Source organism: Erythrolamprus reginae, chromosome 1, assembly GCF_031021105.1.
Source record: "Erythrolamprus reginae isolate rEryReg1 chromosome 1, rEryReg1.hap1, whole genome shotgun sequence".
NCBI classification, from domain to species: domain Eukaryota; kingdom Metazoa; phylum Chordata; class Lepidosauria; order Squamata; family Dipsadidae; genus Erythrolamprus; species Erythrolamprus reginae.
This window is the reverse complement of record NC_091950.1, coordinates 225,550,621-225,567,219: the sequence shown is the minus strand read 5'-3', so window position 1 is coordinate 225,567,219 and position 16,599 is coordinate 225,550,621. Positions and strand designations below refer to the sequence as shown.

Genomic DNA, 16,599 nt, shown 5'->3' with positions numbered 1-16,599 from the left:
GCTGCCAAAAAATATACTGGTAAATTGACTGAAGAAATAAAATTCACCAACGTGTCCAGAAAATTAATAAAGGGGGAAAAAATCAGCTCCCTTTATCTTCCTGGACTGGGAATCAAGCTATCCCTTTAGGAAGCAAGGAAAAACTTTTCTCAGACAGCTTTTGGTTCTTTTTGATAGCTTATTTATTTCCACTAAAAATCTATATGTATCATTCTCTTTCCCAAGAGATTTTTGTAAGCACTAGCACTAGCATTCAAAAAAGGTTTATATTTGTTGTTTTGGATACTTGATGAACTTACTTTTTCCCCTTTGGATCCTTGATTTCCAGGATTTCCTATGTCTCCAGGATCACCACGACGACCCTGAGCAAAAAAGAGTAAAATCATTTAAAAAAAAAATCAAACTCCAAGTATGGATTATTTCACTGAAATGCTAAACAGCTGCACAGAATACCTATTCCATTTTAAAACATAAAGATACTACCAGGAAAGGAAAGCCTGCACTTAATACAGCTTTTGGTGGATTAGTTCTCAAAGAGGAAGAAGACAACATATTTATTTTAAAATTAAAACAATTCCTATTTGCTTTTTCTGTGCATTTCATCTACTAATATGTGCCAAGAGGAGACTTTATTAAAATTTAAATATTATGGCACGAAACTAAGGATCAGACACCAGAGTACATTTTTACATTATTACATTTAAATGTCATAAAAAAAGAAATTGGAAGCTACAAATTTTCATATGATTGATACCATGAATTTTTTCACAAGGTATTTTTATAAAGAAAATCAACCCTAAAAGTCTAGCACTTGCAGACTCAGTATTACCCTTCTGAGTGTCTTTTAAGACTTGTAATGCAACCTGCTTTTGAAAAGCATTAAAAAAAGCAAAGTTAGAAAGCATCAATGGTCTTACAGGTTCTCCTTTTGGTCCTCCTATTCCTTTGGCACCTGGACTTCCTTTGAGACCAGGAAGACCAGGTTCTCCTTTGTATCCTTTTGGTCCCTTTGAAAATAAAAGAAAAACAATAGAAACAAAACCTGTTAGAAAAAGGCTTTTGGACAACAAAAGGTAGTGTTTCAGAGGATTATCTGATTTGATCATATAAACCACACTTTGGAAATGTTAGATTTTTGCAAAATTGTTTCCTGTCTCTTGTAATACAGATCATTATTTTATTATCAGGATGGAAGTTTTAAGGGGTCTATCTAGATTTCTTTAGCCATTTTTTTTCATTTTTACTTTTTGTTGTGCTAAATACAGCTCTGAGGATAGTGGACGTCTCTCTAAGAAAAGCATTGCTGGAAAACGCTTATCATCAGATCATCTGCCTACAGATAGGTTCAAGCACAGTGTTAGAAAATTCAATCAATAGATTGATTGGATTATGAAATTTGTACTGGAGGGACTGCAAATGGTGCAGAAAATCTTGGATTTTGCTATTTAGAAACACATACTCTCTTAGGTACTTCATTTCAATCATATTTGTAATAAGTAGTTGTCCTCAAATACAAATATAAGTGAATGTTTCCTTTAACATTTGGAAACATTTCCTTTAACATTTACTAGAGGAGTTTAGTTTTAAGTTTAGTTCAGTCTAACTAAGGTTCCTATTTTCCTAACTTTTTACAGTTGCTATAAAAGGAACATTGTTAGATATATCATATCCACATTCTGAAATCATGCTACTGATGCACTACAATCAGTTTGTGACTTGAAGTTCAAAGAATTTAATTATTTCAGAAAAGTCATAGGGTTACATACAGAAGCTCCAGAATCCCCAGTGGGACCAGGTGGGCCATGACTGCCAGGTCGGCCAGGATCTCCCTGAAACAAGATGTAGTATATTTATTTATTTATTTATTGGATTTGTATGCTTCCCCTCTCCGTGGACTAGGGGCAGCTAACAGCAGTGATAAAAACAGCATGTAACAATCCAATACTAAAACAAGTAAAAAACCCTTATTATAAAACCAAACATACATACAAACATAATGCATGTAAGTTACAATTTAATTATAGTTGTTACAATTGTTGCAATTACAGTTGTTATAGTTGTTTTAGTTACATATGCATGCATGCATACACATATACTGGAATCAGAATGAAACTATTTTATTTATTTTATTTTTATTTATTTATTTTGTCAAGGGAGAGGAATTAAGGAATGTGCTGGAGCGAGAGGAACTGAGTTAAGAATGGTGCTGGTGAATGACTCAGCAAACTGGAGCTTGGATTGATTTTCTTGAAAAAAAATGGAGAGGAAGCAACTAATTGGCAATTGGATACAACAGCAAAAAGCTTCTGGAAGGACAATAAAAGCTTGAGGATTTTAAAATTTGTTCATTGGATTACTGAACTATTTTTTATGAATTTTAGCAAATTGGTTTCAATCAGCTGAGAAAATTATTTTTTTATTATATAAATAATAAATTTTTTTTTGTGGAATTAATAAGATGGTTGAAGGAGAAGACAAGAGAAGATTTGTTGGACATACAATCTGTTTTTCGACCTTGGCTCCGGAAACACCTTATCTATGCTGATTGTGACTGTGAATTTTCTTAATTATTTCCACCTGGAGGCTACAACATCTTGAAAAGGAAAATTTCTATTGCTCTACAAGAATTATTTTATAGAACTGCAGAAACATGTGGAAATTACAAATTTTATTTGCAGCACAGAAATTGAATTGAGAAAGGGGACTAAACATTTTAAAATAATTATAAAAATAAAAGCAAGAAAATAAAAAAAGAATTGAAATACGAAGGAGCAGATGGGAGAAGATTTGGACAGTGATAAAACTACAAATTTACAAGACTGATAAATGGTCATTTGATTATTAATTGAACTACCAATTGAAATGTGAGATAGCTTATATTTGTAATATTGAAAGGAGAAGAAGCAGATAGAAGACTTAGATAATGATAAATTTATAACTATAAGGTTCTTAAATGGATTTGTAGAGACAATTTTGAACTTATTGATTATCTGAATTATAAGATTATTATGTGAATTATAATGGTAAAGAAAAACAGGGGGAAAGGGAAAAGGGATATAATAAAGCTATGATTATTAAAGGAGGATTGGGAAAAATAAATAGTACTGATTATGATTAATATATTTTTTTGGAAGTACACTAATACCTTGTCTATGAACTTAATTGGTTCCGGGATGAGGTTCATAAGGTGAAAAGTTTGTAAGATGAAACAGTGTTTCCCATAGGAATCAATGGAAAAGCATGCAAGCCCAAAACTCACCCCTCTTGCCCATTACTGTCGGCATTCGGATCTTTGTTCGGGGGTGGGTGGGGGGTGGGTGGATGGGACATTCCCGGCGCTGCTGCTGCTTCTGAAACGAAAACCACTGCCACCGCCACTATCCTCTTGTCCTGGCAAGAGGGATGGAATCCGACGTGGCAGCCCCACCCTTTGGGAGGGCGGGGCTGGAGCAGAGGGGCAATTGCGAAGGGACTGGCTCAGTGAAAGCGCTCATAGCGAAGGGGCTGTGAGAGAGTTTTCTCCCGAGCGCTTCGAGAACGCCTGCCCGCCCTCGCAGCCCCTTCGCTGGGAGCGCTTTCATCCAGGGCTGTCAGTGAAGGGGCTGCAGGAGGCAGGGCAGGCGTTCCCAAAGCGCTCGGAGAAAGCGCTCTTGCAGCCACTTCGCTGGGAGTGTTTTCTCCGAGCGCTTCGGGAACGCCTGCCCCGCCTCTCCTGCAGCCCCTTCATTGACATCTGGATGAAAGCGCTCCCAGCGAAGGGGCTGCGAGAGGGGCGGGGCAGGCGGCAGGTAGCAACAGCAGCAGCCAGTGTATGGGAGGCAGTGAATGGGAGGGAGTGTATGGGAGCCTCGCGCCGGGTGTATTGGAGGCGCGTGCTCCTCCTTGCTGCCTCAGAGTCCCTCTTTTTTTTTAAGCCTTAAAGTTTTTAATTTTTTTGATTCTCACCTCACCTTCTTCCTTCAGCAACGACTCTCCTCCTCCTCTTCTTCCTTCTCCTCCCACCCAAATACCAAGCTTTTATTTTTTTCCTAACTGGTTTGCACGCATTATTTGCTTTTACATTGATTCCTATGGGAAAAATTGCTTCTACTTAAGAACTTTTCTACTTAAGAACCTGGTCACGGAACGAATTAAGTTCCTAAGTAGAGGTACCACTGTACTTAAATTCTGGGCCATATCTGAATGATATCTTCTGGGAGAATGTTTCGTACAGTGAAGTTGCGAATGCTTGGGATATCAGGTTCGTCGATGACATTGAGCCCAAATAGAATAGCGTTATTATGTTGTTGTTCGCATTCAAGGATGTCTTTGATGAATAAGGATAAATTGCTTGGATGGTTGCTAGATGTTTGAGATGGTATATGTGGTTGAGGCTGTTACATAGAAACATAGAAGATTGACGGCAGAAAAAGACCTCATGGTCCATCTAGTCTGCCCTTATACTGTTTCCTGTATTTTATCTTAGGATGGATATATGTTTATCCCAGGCATGTTTAAATTCAGTTACTGTGGATTTACCAACCACATCTGCTGGAAGTTTGTTCCAAGCATCTACTACACTTTCAGTAAAATAATATTTTCTCATGTTGCTTCTGACCGTTCCCCCAACTAACCTCAGATTGTGTCCCCTTGTTCTTGTGTTCACTTTCCTATTAAAAACACTTCCCTCCTGGACCTTATTTAATCCTTTAACATATTTAAATGTTTCGATCATCTCCTCCCTTCCCCTTCTATCCTCCAGACTATACAGATTGAGTTCATTAAGTCTTTCCTGTTGTGGTTGTGCACGTGGTTGAGGTAATGGTACTTGAATTTGAGGTTGACGTAGTGGTTGAAGTATTGGAATATGATTTTGAGCAGTAATCCCCCCCCCCCCCAAAAAAAAATATATATGTGAAGCATGCTTCAAAACGAGCATCTATGGAGTCAATGAACTGTATGTTTTTGTGCTTTTATGGTTGTTTCTAAGGTTTGGAATTTATCAGGCATGGTAATCAGATAATCCAGTATTGGTAGACATGATGGACAGAAATGAAGAAATGTGGAAGTTGTTAAAATTGTTGAAACTATGTTATGGTCACATCCAGAAGTAGGATGTATGGTGGAAGCTGAGAAGTAAACTGAAAGAGAGAAGGGAAATTGAGCCAAAATTACATGGTAAAGAAAAGAGAGGAGCAGAAGGGACTAACATGGGACAGACCAGATTTAAAGCCAGCAGTAAAAAAGACGCTCCAGCATGACTTGGTTAGAAGGAAACGAAGACATTATAAGTAACTACTATCTAAAGTTGATATAGTGAAGTCCTCTATCTCTATGTTTCTCTGTTGCTAATTTTCTGATGGATGTCCTAGGCCAGTGATGGCTAACCTTTTTTAGCTGGATTCCAAAGGGGTGTGCGTGTGTGCGATAGCGTGTGTGTGCATGCACACACCCGTAATGCAATGCCCTCTCCCGTGCATATGAACACAACCCCGGAACTGCTCCCTGCCCCTTGCACGCACCAACCCCTCTTCATTTATAGATAGAAGACTACAGAGATAAGAAAAAATAGAGGAGAATTAGGATTAGGCTAATAGAGATATAGATATAGAAACAAAATAGGTAATAAGATTCCTCTCCCATTTCAGACACTGTCCAATAAAACATTCCCTGGTAGAAAAAAGAAATCAGCCCTGGCTCATGTCACCCTCAAGGAATTCATTAGAGATGTTTAGTAGAAGCCTGTTTTATTTCTCTTGCCCATTTCCCAAGCATCCAGAATTACTGAGAAGAATCTTAAGCAGCTTTTCTCAATTTCAAGTCATGCAGACTTTAAATTAGGCCCTCCTAAAACAAGTTGCAACCCATTCTGATAGTCATGGAAGAGCTACAAATAAGCGACTAATTTTAAATGTAATTTATTGGCAGTGATGTGTATTGGGGCAGAGGGATTCAATGTGCTTTTCTCTTTTTAAATCATCCCTCACTTTCAAGTCTGCCAACTTCAGTATATCCTGCTTTGCTGGCATCTTGCCATAAAATGCAGAAGTGGGGGGTGGGAAAGGAGATTGGGGAAGTAGGTAGTAGGAAGGGTGAGAATGACATGGTGACAAGAACCAGAGATGTCAATCCAGAATGAACCGGCTGATCAAGGATGGAGCATGAGAACAGAAGGCAAAACTCCACTAAAGAGCCACCAAATCTCAAAGCCAATCCCAAAACATCTAAAGTGAATACTATTGGACACTGATGGATGGTCAAGGGGAGAGGGCCCAGGAAGTAGGAAAATTGCAGGCTTTGTGCAGAACTTTCAGATCCAGCTTTGTTTACACTGTAACCACTTGACTCTAGTAAAAGTAAACCTTTCACTTTAACCATGGAGTGGTCTTTCATTCCTAAATGCTCAAGTCAGGACAAGCCTGCCATTAAACTGGATTTGAATTCCCAATTAAACAGTTCACCCATGGGAAAAATTAGCAACCATGAAATGAAAAGAGACATGCAAGAAAAATTGGCTCTTACTGTTCCTACTGATAACAGCATTTTCCTTACCTTAGTTTTCAGAATTTCCAGTTTCCTTTACAAATTAAAACTCATCATAAGATTTGTTTTATTATAAAGGTAAAATCAATTGAACATGCAGTTACTTTGTGATACTGCAGAGAAGCTGCCTGTCTTCTCACCAGGCTTGCCCTCTGAAGGTGCTCTATAGTCGAAGAAAAGTGCCTGTAAGAGCTCCTTTAAGAGGCTACAAACAGACCATTGGTATTCCCACACTTTGAGAGTGTATTCCAAATCTCAGCAGAGCCCTAGGATCCCCTGATGGAAAAGTGACTTCCTTTTGTTTTCTAACTTTGTAACCTAAAGTTCTAAAAAACTTTTAAAAAACAAATCTCTACCATGTTCATTTCCTTTTACTATCGTTTTTCTAAACTAAATACCTTGAAAAAGTTTCTCAACTGAGAAATCAGCCAGATTCATGTACTGCTTTTGTTTGACTCTACTCTTCCTGACTATATCATGCTGTCTTTAGTCTCTGCCAGTATGGAATTGAACAGACCTTTATTCCTTCCTCTCCCGATAGTCCTCGTTCACCAGGGTTTCCTGGGTAGCCATCGGGACCCTAAAAGAAAGAGTGGGAGTGTGGGAGGATTTAGTCAGAAACCATTTCATTTGGAAAAGTAGAATGTAAACAACTGGAAAGTATGTTGTGACTGTAGATATCATAATGATGAAAACATCTCATGATAGCCATCCTGATGCTTGGTTTTTTTAATGCCTTAAATAGATGGCATTTTAGAAATGTATCTGAGAGAATTCAGACAAGATCTAAATGGAATTATTTGGTGGCAGTATAATAGAAAATATGTAAAATGATTCTGCACAGATATTTAGAAGTAGATTTTACCCTTCCCGGAACTTATTATGTGCAAATCTGAATGCTGAAAGCAGTGTACTACTATACTGAATGTAATTCAGTATAGTAGTAACCATGGTGGCTTTGCTCACATATCATTTCTGCCAACAACCAAAAGCATGTTAAACTTTTTACTTTCCAAAGTAAAGCTAGATCCTATGCCTTCTGTACAAAAGATGTATAAAAGTTTAATAGGTTTTATGAACTTCAATGAAATTCAGCGTTTCTTTTGGTGTAAATCACATTCTGGTGTAAATCACATTCTGAACTTAAAAAGAATGCTGAGAACTGGACACACTAACAATAGATCATTATTCTAGAGTAGAAGTGGAACAGATGGTAATATTTATGAACTTGAGCAGAACAGACTTAAGATCAAAGCAATTGCTAATATTATGTACCACTCTAGTGTTAGTCACATAACAGAGGTATCGATATGTAATACTTATTGTTGTGTTATTTTTCTTGCACTTATAATCTGCTTCCTCCTAAACATATCCCAGTCAGCTAGCACTAAAGCAAAAAGTATAAAAATATTATCAAATCATGCAAAAACCAAGTAAGTATGCACATTGCTTCTAAAAAGAGAAAACAAGTCGTATCTCACCCATGGTGACATACTTGAATTTGTACTGCATGGTACAAGCAGTTTGACTAATGTTACTGAGTGTGCTGTATAGAGATATGATTGTTGATGGATGTTACAGTATTATGATTGAATGACTACAGGCAACTGAAAAGATGCATTAGCTAATTATATATAATCCATATGCATTAAACACTACTAAATCATTTTTCTTAAAGGATTTATCTTGGTCAGCCTTTTTTTCTCTTTCTGCTATTAATTCATTGACTGATTTGCTTACACACTCTGAAAGTGCTCTTTCAGAACACTTTGTATCACTGTACTTTATTACTCACCTTGAAGAGCTGCACAGAAATTGTAAATAAAAGTCACCTTCTTGTTTCAGGTTTTCATTTGTTTTATTGATAAAGAAATGACATTCATTTAATTTATTTTCAAGATGTGTTTTTTATAATATTTTTTTATCATCCATAAAATTCCCAAGACACTTTGAGTATAATAATTTCCTTTGCATACAATTTATAAGAATATGAAAAAAGAGTTGACATAGTAGAGAAAGCATTCCTACCCTTTCGCCTGGGTCTCCCTTACAGCCAACAGGTCCAATCCGCCCCATCTTGCCCTGAAAGCATTAGATATAAAAGGAGTGATTGTGAGCAACATTAAATAGGGGTAAGGTGGAAGAATCACAAAGGCACTTAAATTTCTTGTTCAGCTGTCTCCACCAGCAATTCAGGGCCTCTTTAGTGAATGAACTGTGGACTGAACCAGGAGGAATGAGCCGCATTTCAGAATAAATAAAATAGAATAGAATCACAGAGCTGGAAAAGGGACTTTCAGGTCTTCTAGTCCAATCCTCTGTACATGGCAGGAGACCTTAAAGCAGGATTTCTATTTTTTTTCATCCTCCCAGGGGTTACATAAGTGTAAAACATCTATGCTAAATCTTAATTCATTTTAAGAGGTTTTTTTTAAAAAACAAGTTATTGTAATAAAATTTGTCATTTTCCCACTGAATGCTAATAAGCGCTGTCCTGGTAAACTGCAAAAATAAGGCTGGGAAGTTGCCTGAGGCCTGTTTTCCACGAATTGCCCTACTTTGATTTACAGTAGCAGCAAATGATTACAGGCCAAATGCCAAGAGAAAAGCAGTAATTCAAGTCTAAAAAGGTGTGGGCGATAAGGCGATAACTCATAGGGGCTCCATTAATTTTGGATGCATCTCAACTATTCAGGATCAATACACAACATGATGTTGACAAATTTTCAGACAGGTCAAATTACTATTTCTGTAAATTAAATAGTTATTTTCTTCCAATTAAATCTAATGAGGATGTGGATATTAGAGTACTTCGGGAACTACTGCCTGACTAGTGGAACCTTGGCTGTACTTGGCTCCATGAAAAACAGCTGTTTGTTGGATTGGGAAAACAACTGGCAGCAAGAAACTGGAATGGGCAGCTAGAAGTGTGGCTGGACTGTAGAAGCTGTCTAAGCGGTCAGTGGGAGGGACGGGGTACACACAGGGGAGGTGGAGCACAATATAAGGGGTGGGTGCAGCTAACTAGGGTAGCACAAACTTTGATTCCTTTTGTATGGTCGCTTTGTGCCGGGTCCGAGTTTCCAGAAAAAGAGACAAATATCAACTTGTGTTGCTGGCTTTTCTTACGCGGGACACTGGAATGTGACAGAATATTCAGTTACAAAATGAAAGTGAAAACTAATGATCTGTCTGGGCCACTCTCCTATTTTAGATTGCTAATTAAAGCTTATATTTAGGGAGCTTATTCTCATTTATAATGAATTTTATCAATGTAAACAAAAGACTGACATTATACTGCTGAAAACAACATTACCTTCTGTCCATCAGTGCCATTTCTTCCAGCAGTACCACTAGCTCCCTGAAATCAAAGATCAAAAGCATTAGAGACAGCTTTTTCCATCAAACCAATAGTGAAATAATGTCTAATTTTCCTCTGTCAAACCTTACCTTCCGTCCATCTGCTCCAAATTCTCCCTACAAAGGATATAAGAAAACAAGATGAGTCAAGACCTGCTTCCTTTAAAACAGCCATAACAGTGTGGCAGCTGGTTAAGAAATTATTTGGGACAGAGTGAAATAATTTTGTGTCACTAAATATTATCCTAGAACAAATGACATGGAAGATCTTCCCCACTCCTACACCCACCACAAAACTTCAGTTGCAATGTTAAGCCCTGTCTGCCCAATTGGGTGAAAAAGAATTTTTTTAGGGATAGAAGTTTTACCAAGGTGGCTCACAGTAAGAAAGTCACAAATGATAACATAAATAATACCACAGCAATTAGCCAGGCAATATTAAAATCAAAACACAACTGCAATTTAAGAGCATTTCAGTAAGGCATAGGATCACTGCTTATCTGGTAGTGATTAAGACTGAACAGTGCTTTCAACATGAAAACCAAAAGTACTTCAGGCATATGGGGGGATCCTCAAACTTTTTTTTGCCAGTCCTTCAGTAGCTCCCTCTTTTCCTAGGAGCTCCATAGCACAAACCAGTAACAGCCCAATCCAGAAAAATCTGCATTGGGTTGAAAGAGTTGTGCTAGAGAATATATTACTGCTTCTCAATCCAAAGCATTGCTCTGTCCACTGAGCAAAGGTTCTTCTGCATTCTAGGAGCTTGTTTCAGCCCAACCCAGGATTGAAAATTCTGCATGCAGGTGAAGGGCTTTTGCCTCTATCTCCAGGAAAGGTGACAGGGAACCCATTGCTCAGGGCTCTCTTTGAAATGCAGAATTATACTAAATAAAGTATTCCAGTTATAAAGCACACTTCTCAAAGTTTTCTGAATGTGTAAAACTACCTTACCTTTTCTCCTTTTATACCAAAAATACCCTGGAAAAGAAACAAAAAGTACTTTTAGTCAGTGTTTGTGGATATAGTATAGTCTTAGTTCCGACATGCTATTCTGACTAGAGTGAATTGACTTAGATTTGTTAATTAGTTGATTTAAACAAATACATTTAAGTAAATTATTAGTTTGGAATTTATGCTCTCCCAACTTGCCCTCAATCTGTCTTCTCGTATGTCTTATCCTCCTGTTAAGTCCCTGACTTAGAGTATACGCATAATGTTGTTTCTGCAGGCTATCAGTTACTGAGGAAGAGTCATGCTTTGCAAGCAATTCCCACCTGACTTCCACCGTGTTTTCATATTTCCATTTTTGTTTCAGTGCTCAGAAAATCTTTTCTAATTTCGCTACTGAATTCACACAACTTTTCATTTTCTTTCTAGTATTTCCCTCAGTTGGTGGTTTTGGGAACATAGTTCATGTCTTTCATCAATGTTATTAGGGGGGGGGGGAGTTTCACAACTTGTTCTTCCCAGGCCACAACACCTAAGATGAACTAATTGTTCCTAATTCAGGAGTTTTTAGATATTAAATAGGGTAAAGGAATGGTTATCTCATCAGCCCAGCAATCATTTTCTTGAGTTAATTACCGGTCCTATTTTGAGAATCAAAATAAATTTGGGTTCTGCAACTTTAATAATTACTGGTTGCTACCAAAATCTTTCTCTCCCCCTCCCATTCCCATTATTTATTTGTTTGTTTGTTTGTTTGTTTGATTTATATGCCGTCCCTCTCCAAGGACTCTTCCTCCCCCTCTCCTTCTCCCTCTCCCCCTCTTCTCCTGCCCCTTCTTTTTTGGTCAAGTTCTAAGCACAAGAACAAATGCTTAAAAGTGAGACACAAAATTATTTACCTTAGGCCCAGGGTGCCCAATTGGACCTTCAATTCCTGGATCACCCTATAGGTAAAAAGAAAATATCATTATTAGTTGACATAATCTGCATAGTATCTCCATTCATCTTAAACAGGCAATAATATATATTACTTACATTAATTTGAACCAGGTAATAGTCGCATTATGCAATATTATTAATTGTACCCATTTTATAAATTTACATTATGGTTGCAATTCTATATACATTTACTTGTGAATGTAAAAACCTGTGGCAGCTACATTTGGAATAGTAATATATTAGTGACTGTTTTTGCTTCTAGACTCAATAAACATACATGACGATAATACAAAAATATTTTAAAAGAATTGAAAGAATTGTGTTACAGTTTTTATAAGCACTGATGAATATACTACTGCATTCAACTATATGAAATGTTTTGTTTATTTGAGGTCAGTGTGGAATGAAATCAAGCAATATGAACAAATTCTACAAACTGCTTTCACACATTATAAAAAAGATACAGGCTTGGTTCTGGTGTATTGTTAAGCTATGTTGAAGTACATTAGCAAATTGGAAAGTGAAATGTACACTTTCTTCTCATTTTCTCTTTCCATTCACAAGTGCTGATTGCCAGAATTATCAACCAATGTATGATAAAGTGTTTGAGACTAAGTCACACCATGTTACAGCATAACATCTGGGTCAAGCCTGTTCTTCATTTTGATCCTAAGAGAAGGTAGATATGGATGGAAACCTAATGAATGAGTGGAGGATGCACAAACCTCTTTAGATTCCAGTTGCCTTTTATGTGCACACGTAATATATAAATAAATACACATATATCTTCAGTATCAGAACTAATATTGCTCTATATAGGACAGGCATATTTTTGCACTGAGTGGAAATGTTAATTAAGAGCACTGTTAAGAGACTATAGGCTGACATCAATATAATAACATGCCTATCACACTGTTGAAGTGATTCTGGGAGGCTTACAAAATGATAAACAGAAAATATAAAAAAAAATAAAACAAACAAAGATTAGAATTAGAAACTAAACTAAAAGCCAAGAAGATGGATGGCTCATCAGCCACTCTCAGCATAGAACATCCCCAGCAAGATCTTCAACCATAATGATATGAATCTTTAAGAGTTTATTTGGGTTTAGGGAACCCTAATCTGGAAAGTGCCCCCATCAGCACGGTTAAAATGGGCTTCAGTGCTTTGTCCCCTAAAGAGGATTTAATATGCATTTAGAAATCTCTATCATTCAACTTAAACTTCTATTATTAAAGGAAAAAAAGGGGGGAGAGAAAATCTGTAGGACAATCTAAAATGAAAATTAAATGGAAACTTTTGATTTCTTTTGTGAATTAGGGGATTAGAGCAGCATGATAAATGAATATACACAGATTATATAAATAAATAAATTCTCATTAAATTAAGTTGAACATCCTATGACCAAAATCATATACTGACCGAACATTCTCAAAGGAATTCAGATACTGATTGAGCATCACAGGCTAATTTTAGAATTAAATACCATCCTAAAGCTGGCATGTAGATGAGAGTCTGATTCAATATGGTGGTCAAGGTTCCAGGTAACATCCACATTTAAATCAGAGTCCAAGAAGGCATTCCTCAAAGTTCCAATTTATTTCCAGAACCATCCTGGCACCTATACTAGGGAACTTGAATCTGAGCTTCCCACCCAGTTGGAAGTTCACATGCCCCCCCCCCCCGCAAGTTGTCATTTTGCCCACTCAGGTTGTATCAGTGTGGCAACTCCTTCTTCCGCTTCCACCCAGGTGGTAGGCATATGCTGGCCTTGAACTTCTCAAAAGAATGCTTTGTGGCTGCATCTGCTCCCTCATGAAATCACCCCCTCCCCAAGTTCCCATAAACATCAGGCCTTCTACAGCTAGTGTGGCAAGCCGTTGAGGGCCTCCCCTCAAGAAAAAGTATCCTACAGTGGGGAGAGAGAGATCACAAGCGATTAACTGGTTTAACCACCCCTCCCTCCCCCAGGGGGACGCTTGGGCTTATCTGGGTATTTGTCATGGAATTGTTTAACTAATTTGTCTGCTTTCACTTTCCAACTTTTACACATATGGATTCAGACAAAGGGTGCCCCTTCCAATGAATGAGGCATTGTAACTGGCCTCTAAATACTCAGAAGTCTAAGATTTTTTTTCACCTCATAATGTGTCTTTCCTTGTATTACAGGGGTGTGGGGAGGCAGTGGCTGGGTTTATGGCCTTAATTCAGCTAAATCCTTGCATGGATCCAATCGCGTGTATGAACTCTCTCCAAAACTGGTCGGTGAACTGTACGCATCTATTAGATATGATCCTCTTGGGCACGCCATGCAAGCGGTAGATATGCTTGATGAACAAATTTGCTAAGTGTCTGGCAGATGATAATCTGGAGCAAGTGACAAAATGAGCTTTTTTGAAGAACAGGTTAACGACCATCCAGATCACAATGTTGTCCTTGCTGCTCGGGACTTTCACTATGAAATCCATCATGATCTCTTCCCAGGGTTTACTGGGATCAGCCACTTGCTGTATGAGTCCGGCTGGCTTTCCTGGCCGGTGTTTCTTGGTGGCACAAGTAGCGCAGCTTCTCACATCGTTCTCCACCACTGATTTCATTTTTGGCCACCAAAATTGTCTCCATGTCAGGTGGAGCATTTTCAGAAACCCAAAGTGTATTCCCAGCTTGATATTGTGATTCCGTTGGAGCACTTAAAATCTGAGGCTGGCAGGCACATATAATTTGGACTCTTTCCACGCCAACCCTTCTTTCATGGTTAGGATGTCCTTGTTATCATTAAGCCAGGGACCGCTAAGCAGAGCTGCTTTAAATTTCTCAGTCCATTCTCCCTGGCCTCGGCCACTCGACCATCGGGCCTGGCCTCTGGTGAGGAGAGGGGCTACCAGTTCCTCCTTTGATGGGGGAGTGCCTACTGCTTCTTCTGGTGAGGCGGGAATCACAGAATGGAACTCTTCTTCTCTTCGTCATAATGCGGTTTCCGGGACAACATGTCAGCCAATAGGTTCTTTTTTGCGGGGATGTGCTTCAGTTCAAATTTGAAGCACCTAAAGTACTGTGTCTACCTGTGCCTGGAATCCCAAAGCTAAGTCATCCTCTGCTGGGTCTCCAGCAGCTTGCTCCTTCTCTTCCAGTTCCCCCCCTTCATTTCCCTCAGTTTTCACACTGCTTGGTGCCAGGTTGGATATTGGGGCTCAGGGCTCTGAACCCAGGGTAGCTGGATCAGATTTTTAGCTTAGCATAGCAATTTGGGTTAATTGTCAAGGTTCCAGGTAACTTTAAATCATAGTCCAAGTCAAAGTATTCCTCAAAGTTCCAATTTATTCTCAGAGCCATCCTGGCACCTACACCAGGGAACCTGAATCTGAGCTTTCCACTCAGTTGGAAGTTCAGTAGCGGGTTGCTACTGGTACGGATAAGGACACTGCATCGGTAGTGAAAACTGAGCTGCATACACAGCTTCATGTCCCTGGCATGCATGCACATGTGTCCGAGCAAGATTTTGTTTCCGCACATGCACAGGAAGCAAAATTTTGCAAGGGGATGTGTGTGTGTGTGTGTGCGAGAGAGAGATTTTGGCAATTTTTTTGCTTCCGTGCACATGCATGAATGGAAACAAAAAAAATCACTGAAATCTCGCACACGTGCGCATCCTCTCACAAGATTTTGCTTCCAGCACATGGGCAGAAGCAAAATCTCACTCGGATGCATGCTCACCAGAGACACGAAGCTGTGCACATAGTGCACCTGTAGCAGCAGAAGCAGCATCCCTACCTGCCCCCACTCACAAACTTGTGACATTGCCCACTCAGGTTGTGCCAACATGGCAAGTCCTTCTTCTGCTTCCACCCAGGTGGTGGACATCTGCTGGCCTTGAACTTCTCAAAAGAATGTTTTGTGGCTGCATCTGCTCCCTCATGAAATCATCCCCCCAAGTTCTCATTAACATCAGGCCATCTACAGATAGTGTGACAAGCTATTGATTTATCATCAACTTCTGCACCGTCTTGACAATGATCTTATGTACTCCATGTTTAAAGAAATAGCAATTGTATATTACTTATTATAATTCTCCCCTTTTCCAATTACTTACTTGTCGTCCTTTTTGCCCAAGCAAGCCTGGACTCCCCATGTTTCCTTTAGCACCCTAAAAGTAAAATAAAATAATTAGTTCAGAGATTTCCCATGAAACAAAAAGCTGAATCCACTCCAATGCTCATACATCATTTCACGTGGCTTGTCGGCTCAGGATTTTCATGTTGTATCTTCAGAGACTGTCCAATGCCATATATAATAATAATAATAATAATAATAATAATAATAATAATAATAATAATAATTTATTAGATTTGAATGCTGCCCCTCTCCGCAGACTCGGGGCCAGCCTAAAAATCTGGAAGAAATCCTACCCACATCTAAAGGCTAAAACACTGATAGCAATAGTTGCCACTCACTCAAGGGATCAACCTGAAAACAGGGGATTACTGAACCTGGTTGCTGCTAACAAGGAACCATAATTATATATATGACGGTCTTGGTATATTCGGGTTTCTTCCCGTGTAGGATTTGGAAATTTCTGGCGATGTTTTGACGAGGTCTCACTCATCATCTTCAGGCTGGTGTTTCTGTCCTTGTTCTCAGACAGAAACACCAGCCTGAAGATGATGAGTGAGACCTCATCGAAACGTCACCAAAAATTTCCAAATCCTACACGGGAAGAAACCCGAATATACCAAGACCGTCATACCTGTACCCGTGAAAATCTATGAAAACACACACACACACACACACATATATATATATATATAGATAGATAGATAGATAGATAGATAG

The 16,599-nt window shown here is 38.6% G+C and overlaps 1 protein-coding gene across 3 annotated transcripts in view; it reads right to left on the bottom strand.

Moving 5' to 3' along the window:
- The window catches only part of COL6A2 (collagen type VI alpha 2 chain), a 58,950-nt gene that overhangs the window by 27,766 nt on the left and 14,585 nt on the right, over positions 1-16,599 (bottom strand). For all 3 annotated transcript variants that reach the window (XM_070732302.1, XM_070732303.1, XM_070732304.1), the window contains exons 6-15: positions 15,860-15,913; positions 11,730-11,774; positions 10,834-10,860; positions 9,973-9,999; positions 9,839-9,883; positions 8,551-8,604; positions 7,040-7,102; positions 1,767-1,829; positions 918-1,007; positions 300-362 (exon numbers count right to left, since the gene is read on the bottom strand). In XM_070732302.1, the coding sequence (XP_070588403.1) occupies positions 300-362; positions 918-1,007; positions 1,767-1,829; positions 7,040-7,102; positions 8,551-8,604; positions 9,839-9,883; positions 9,973-9,999; positions 10,834-10,860; positions 11,730-11,774; positions 15,860-15,913 (531 nt within the window). The remainder of the gene's footprint in view (positions 1-299; positions 363-917; positions 1,008-1,766; positions 1,830-7,039; positions 7,103-8,550; positions 8,605-9,838; positions 9,884-9,972; positions 10,000-10,833; positions 10,861-11,729; positions 11,775-15,859; positions 15,914-16,599) is intronic.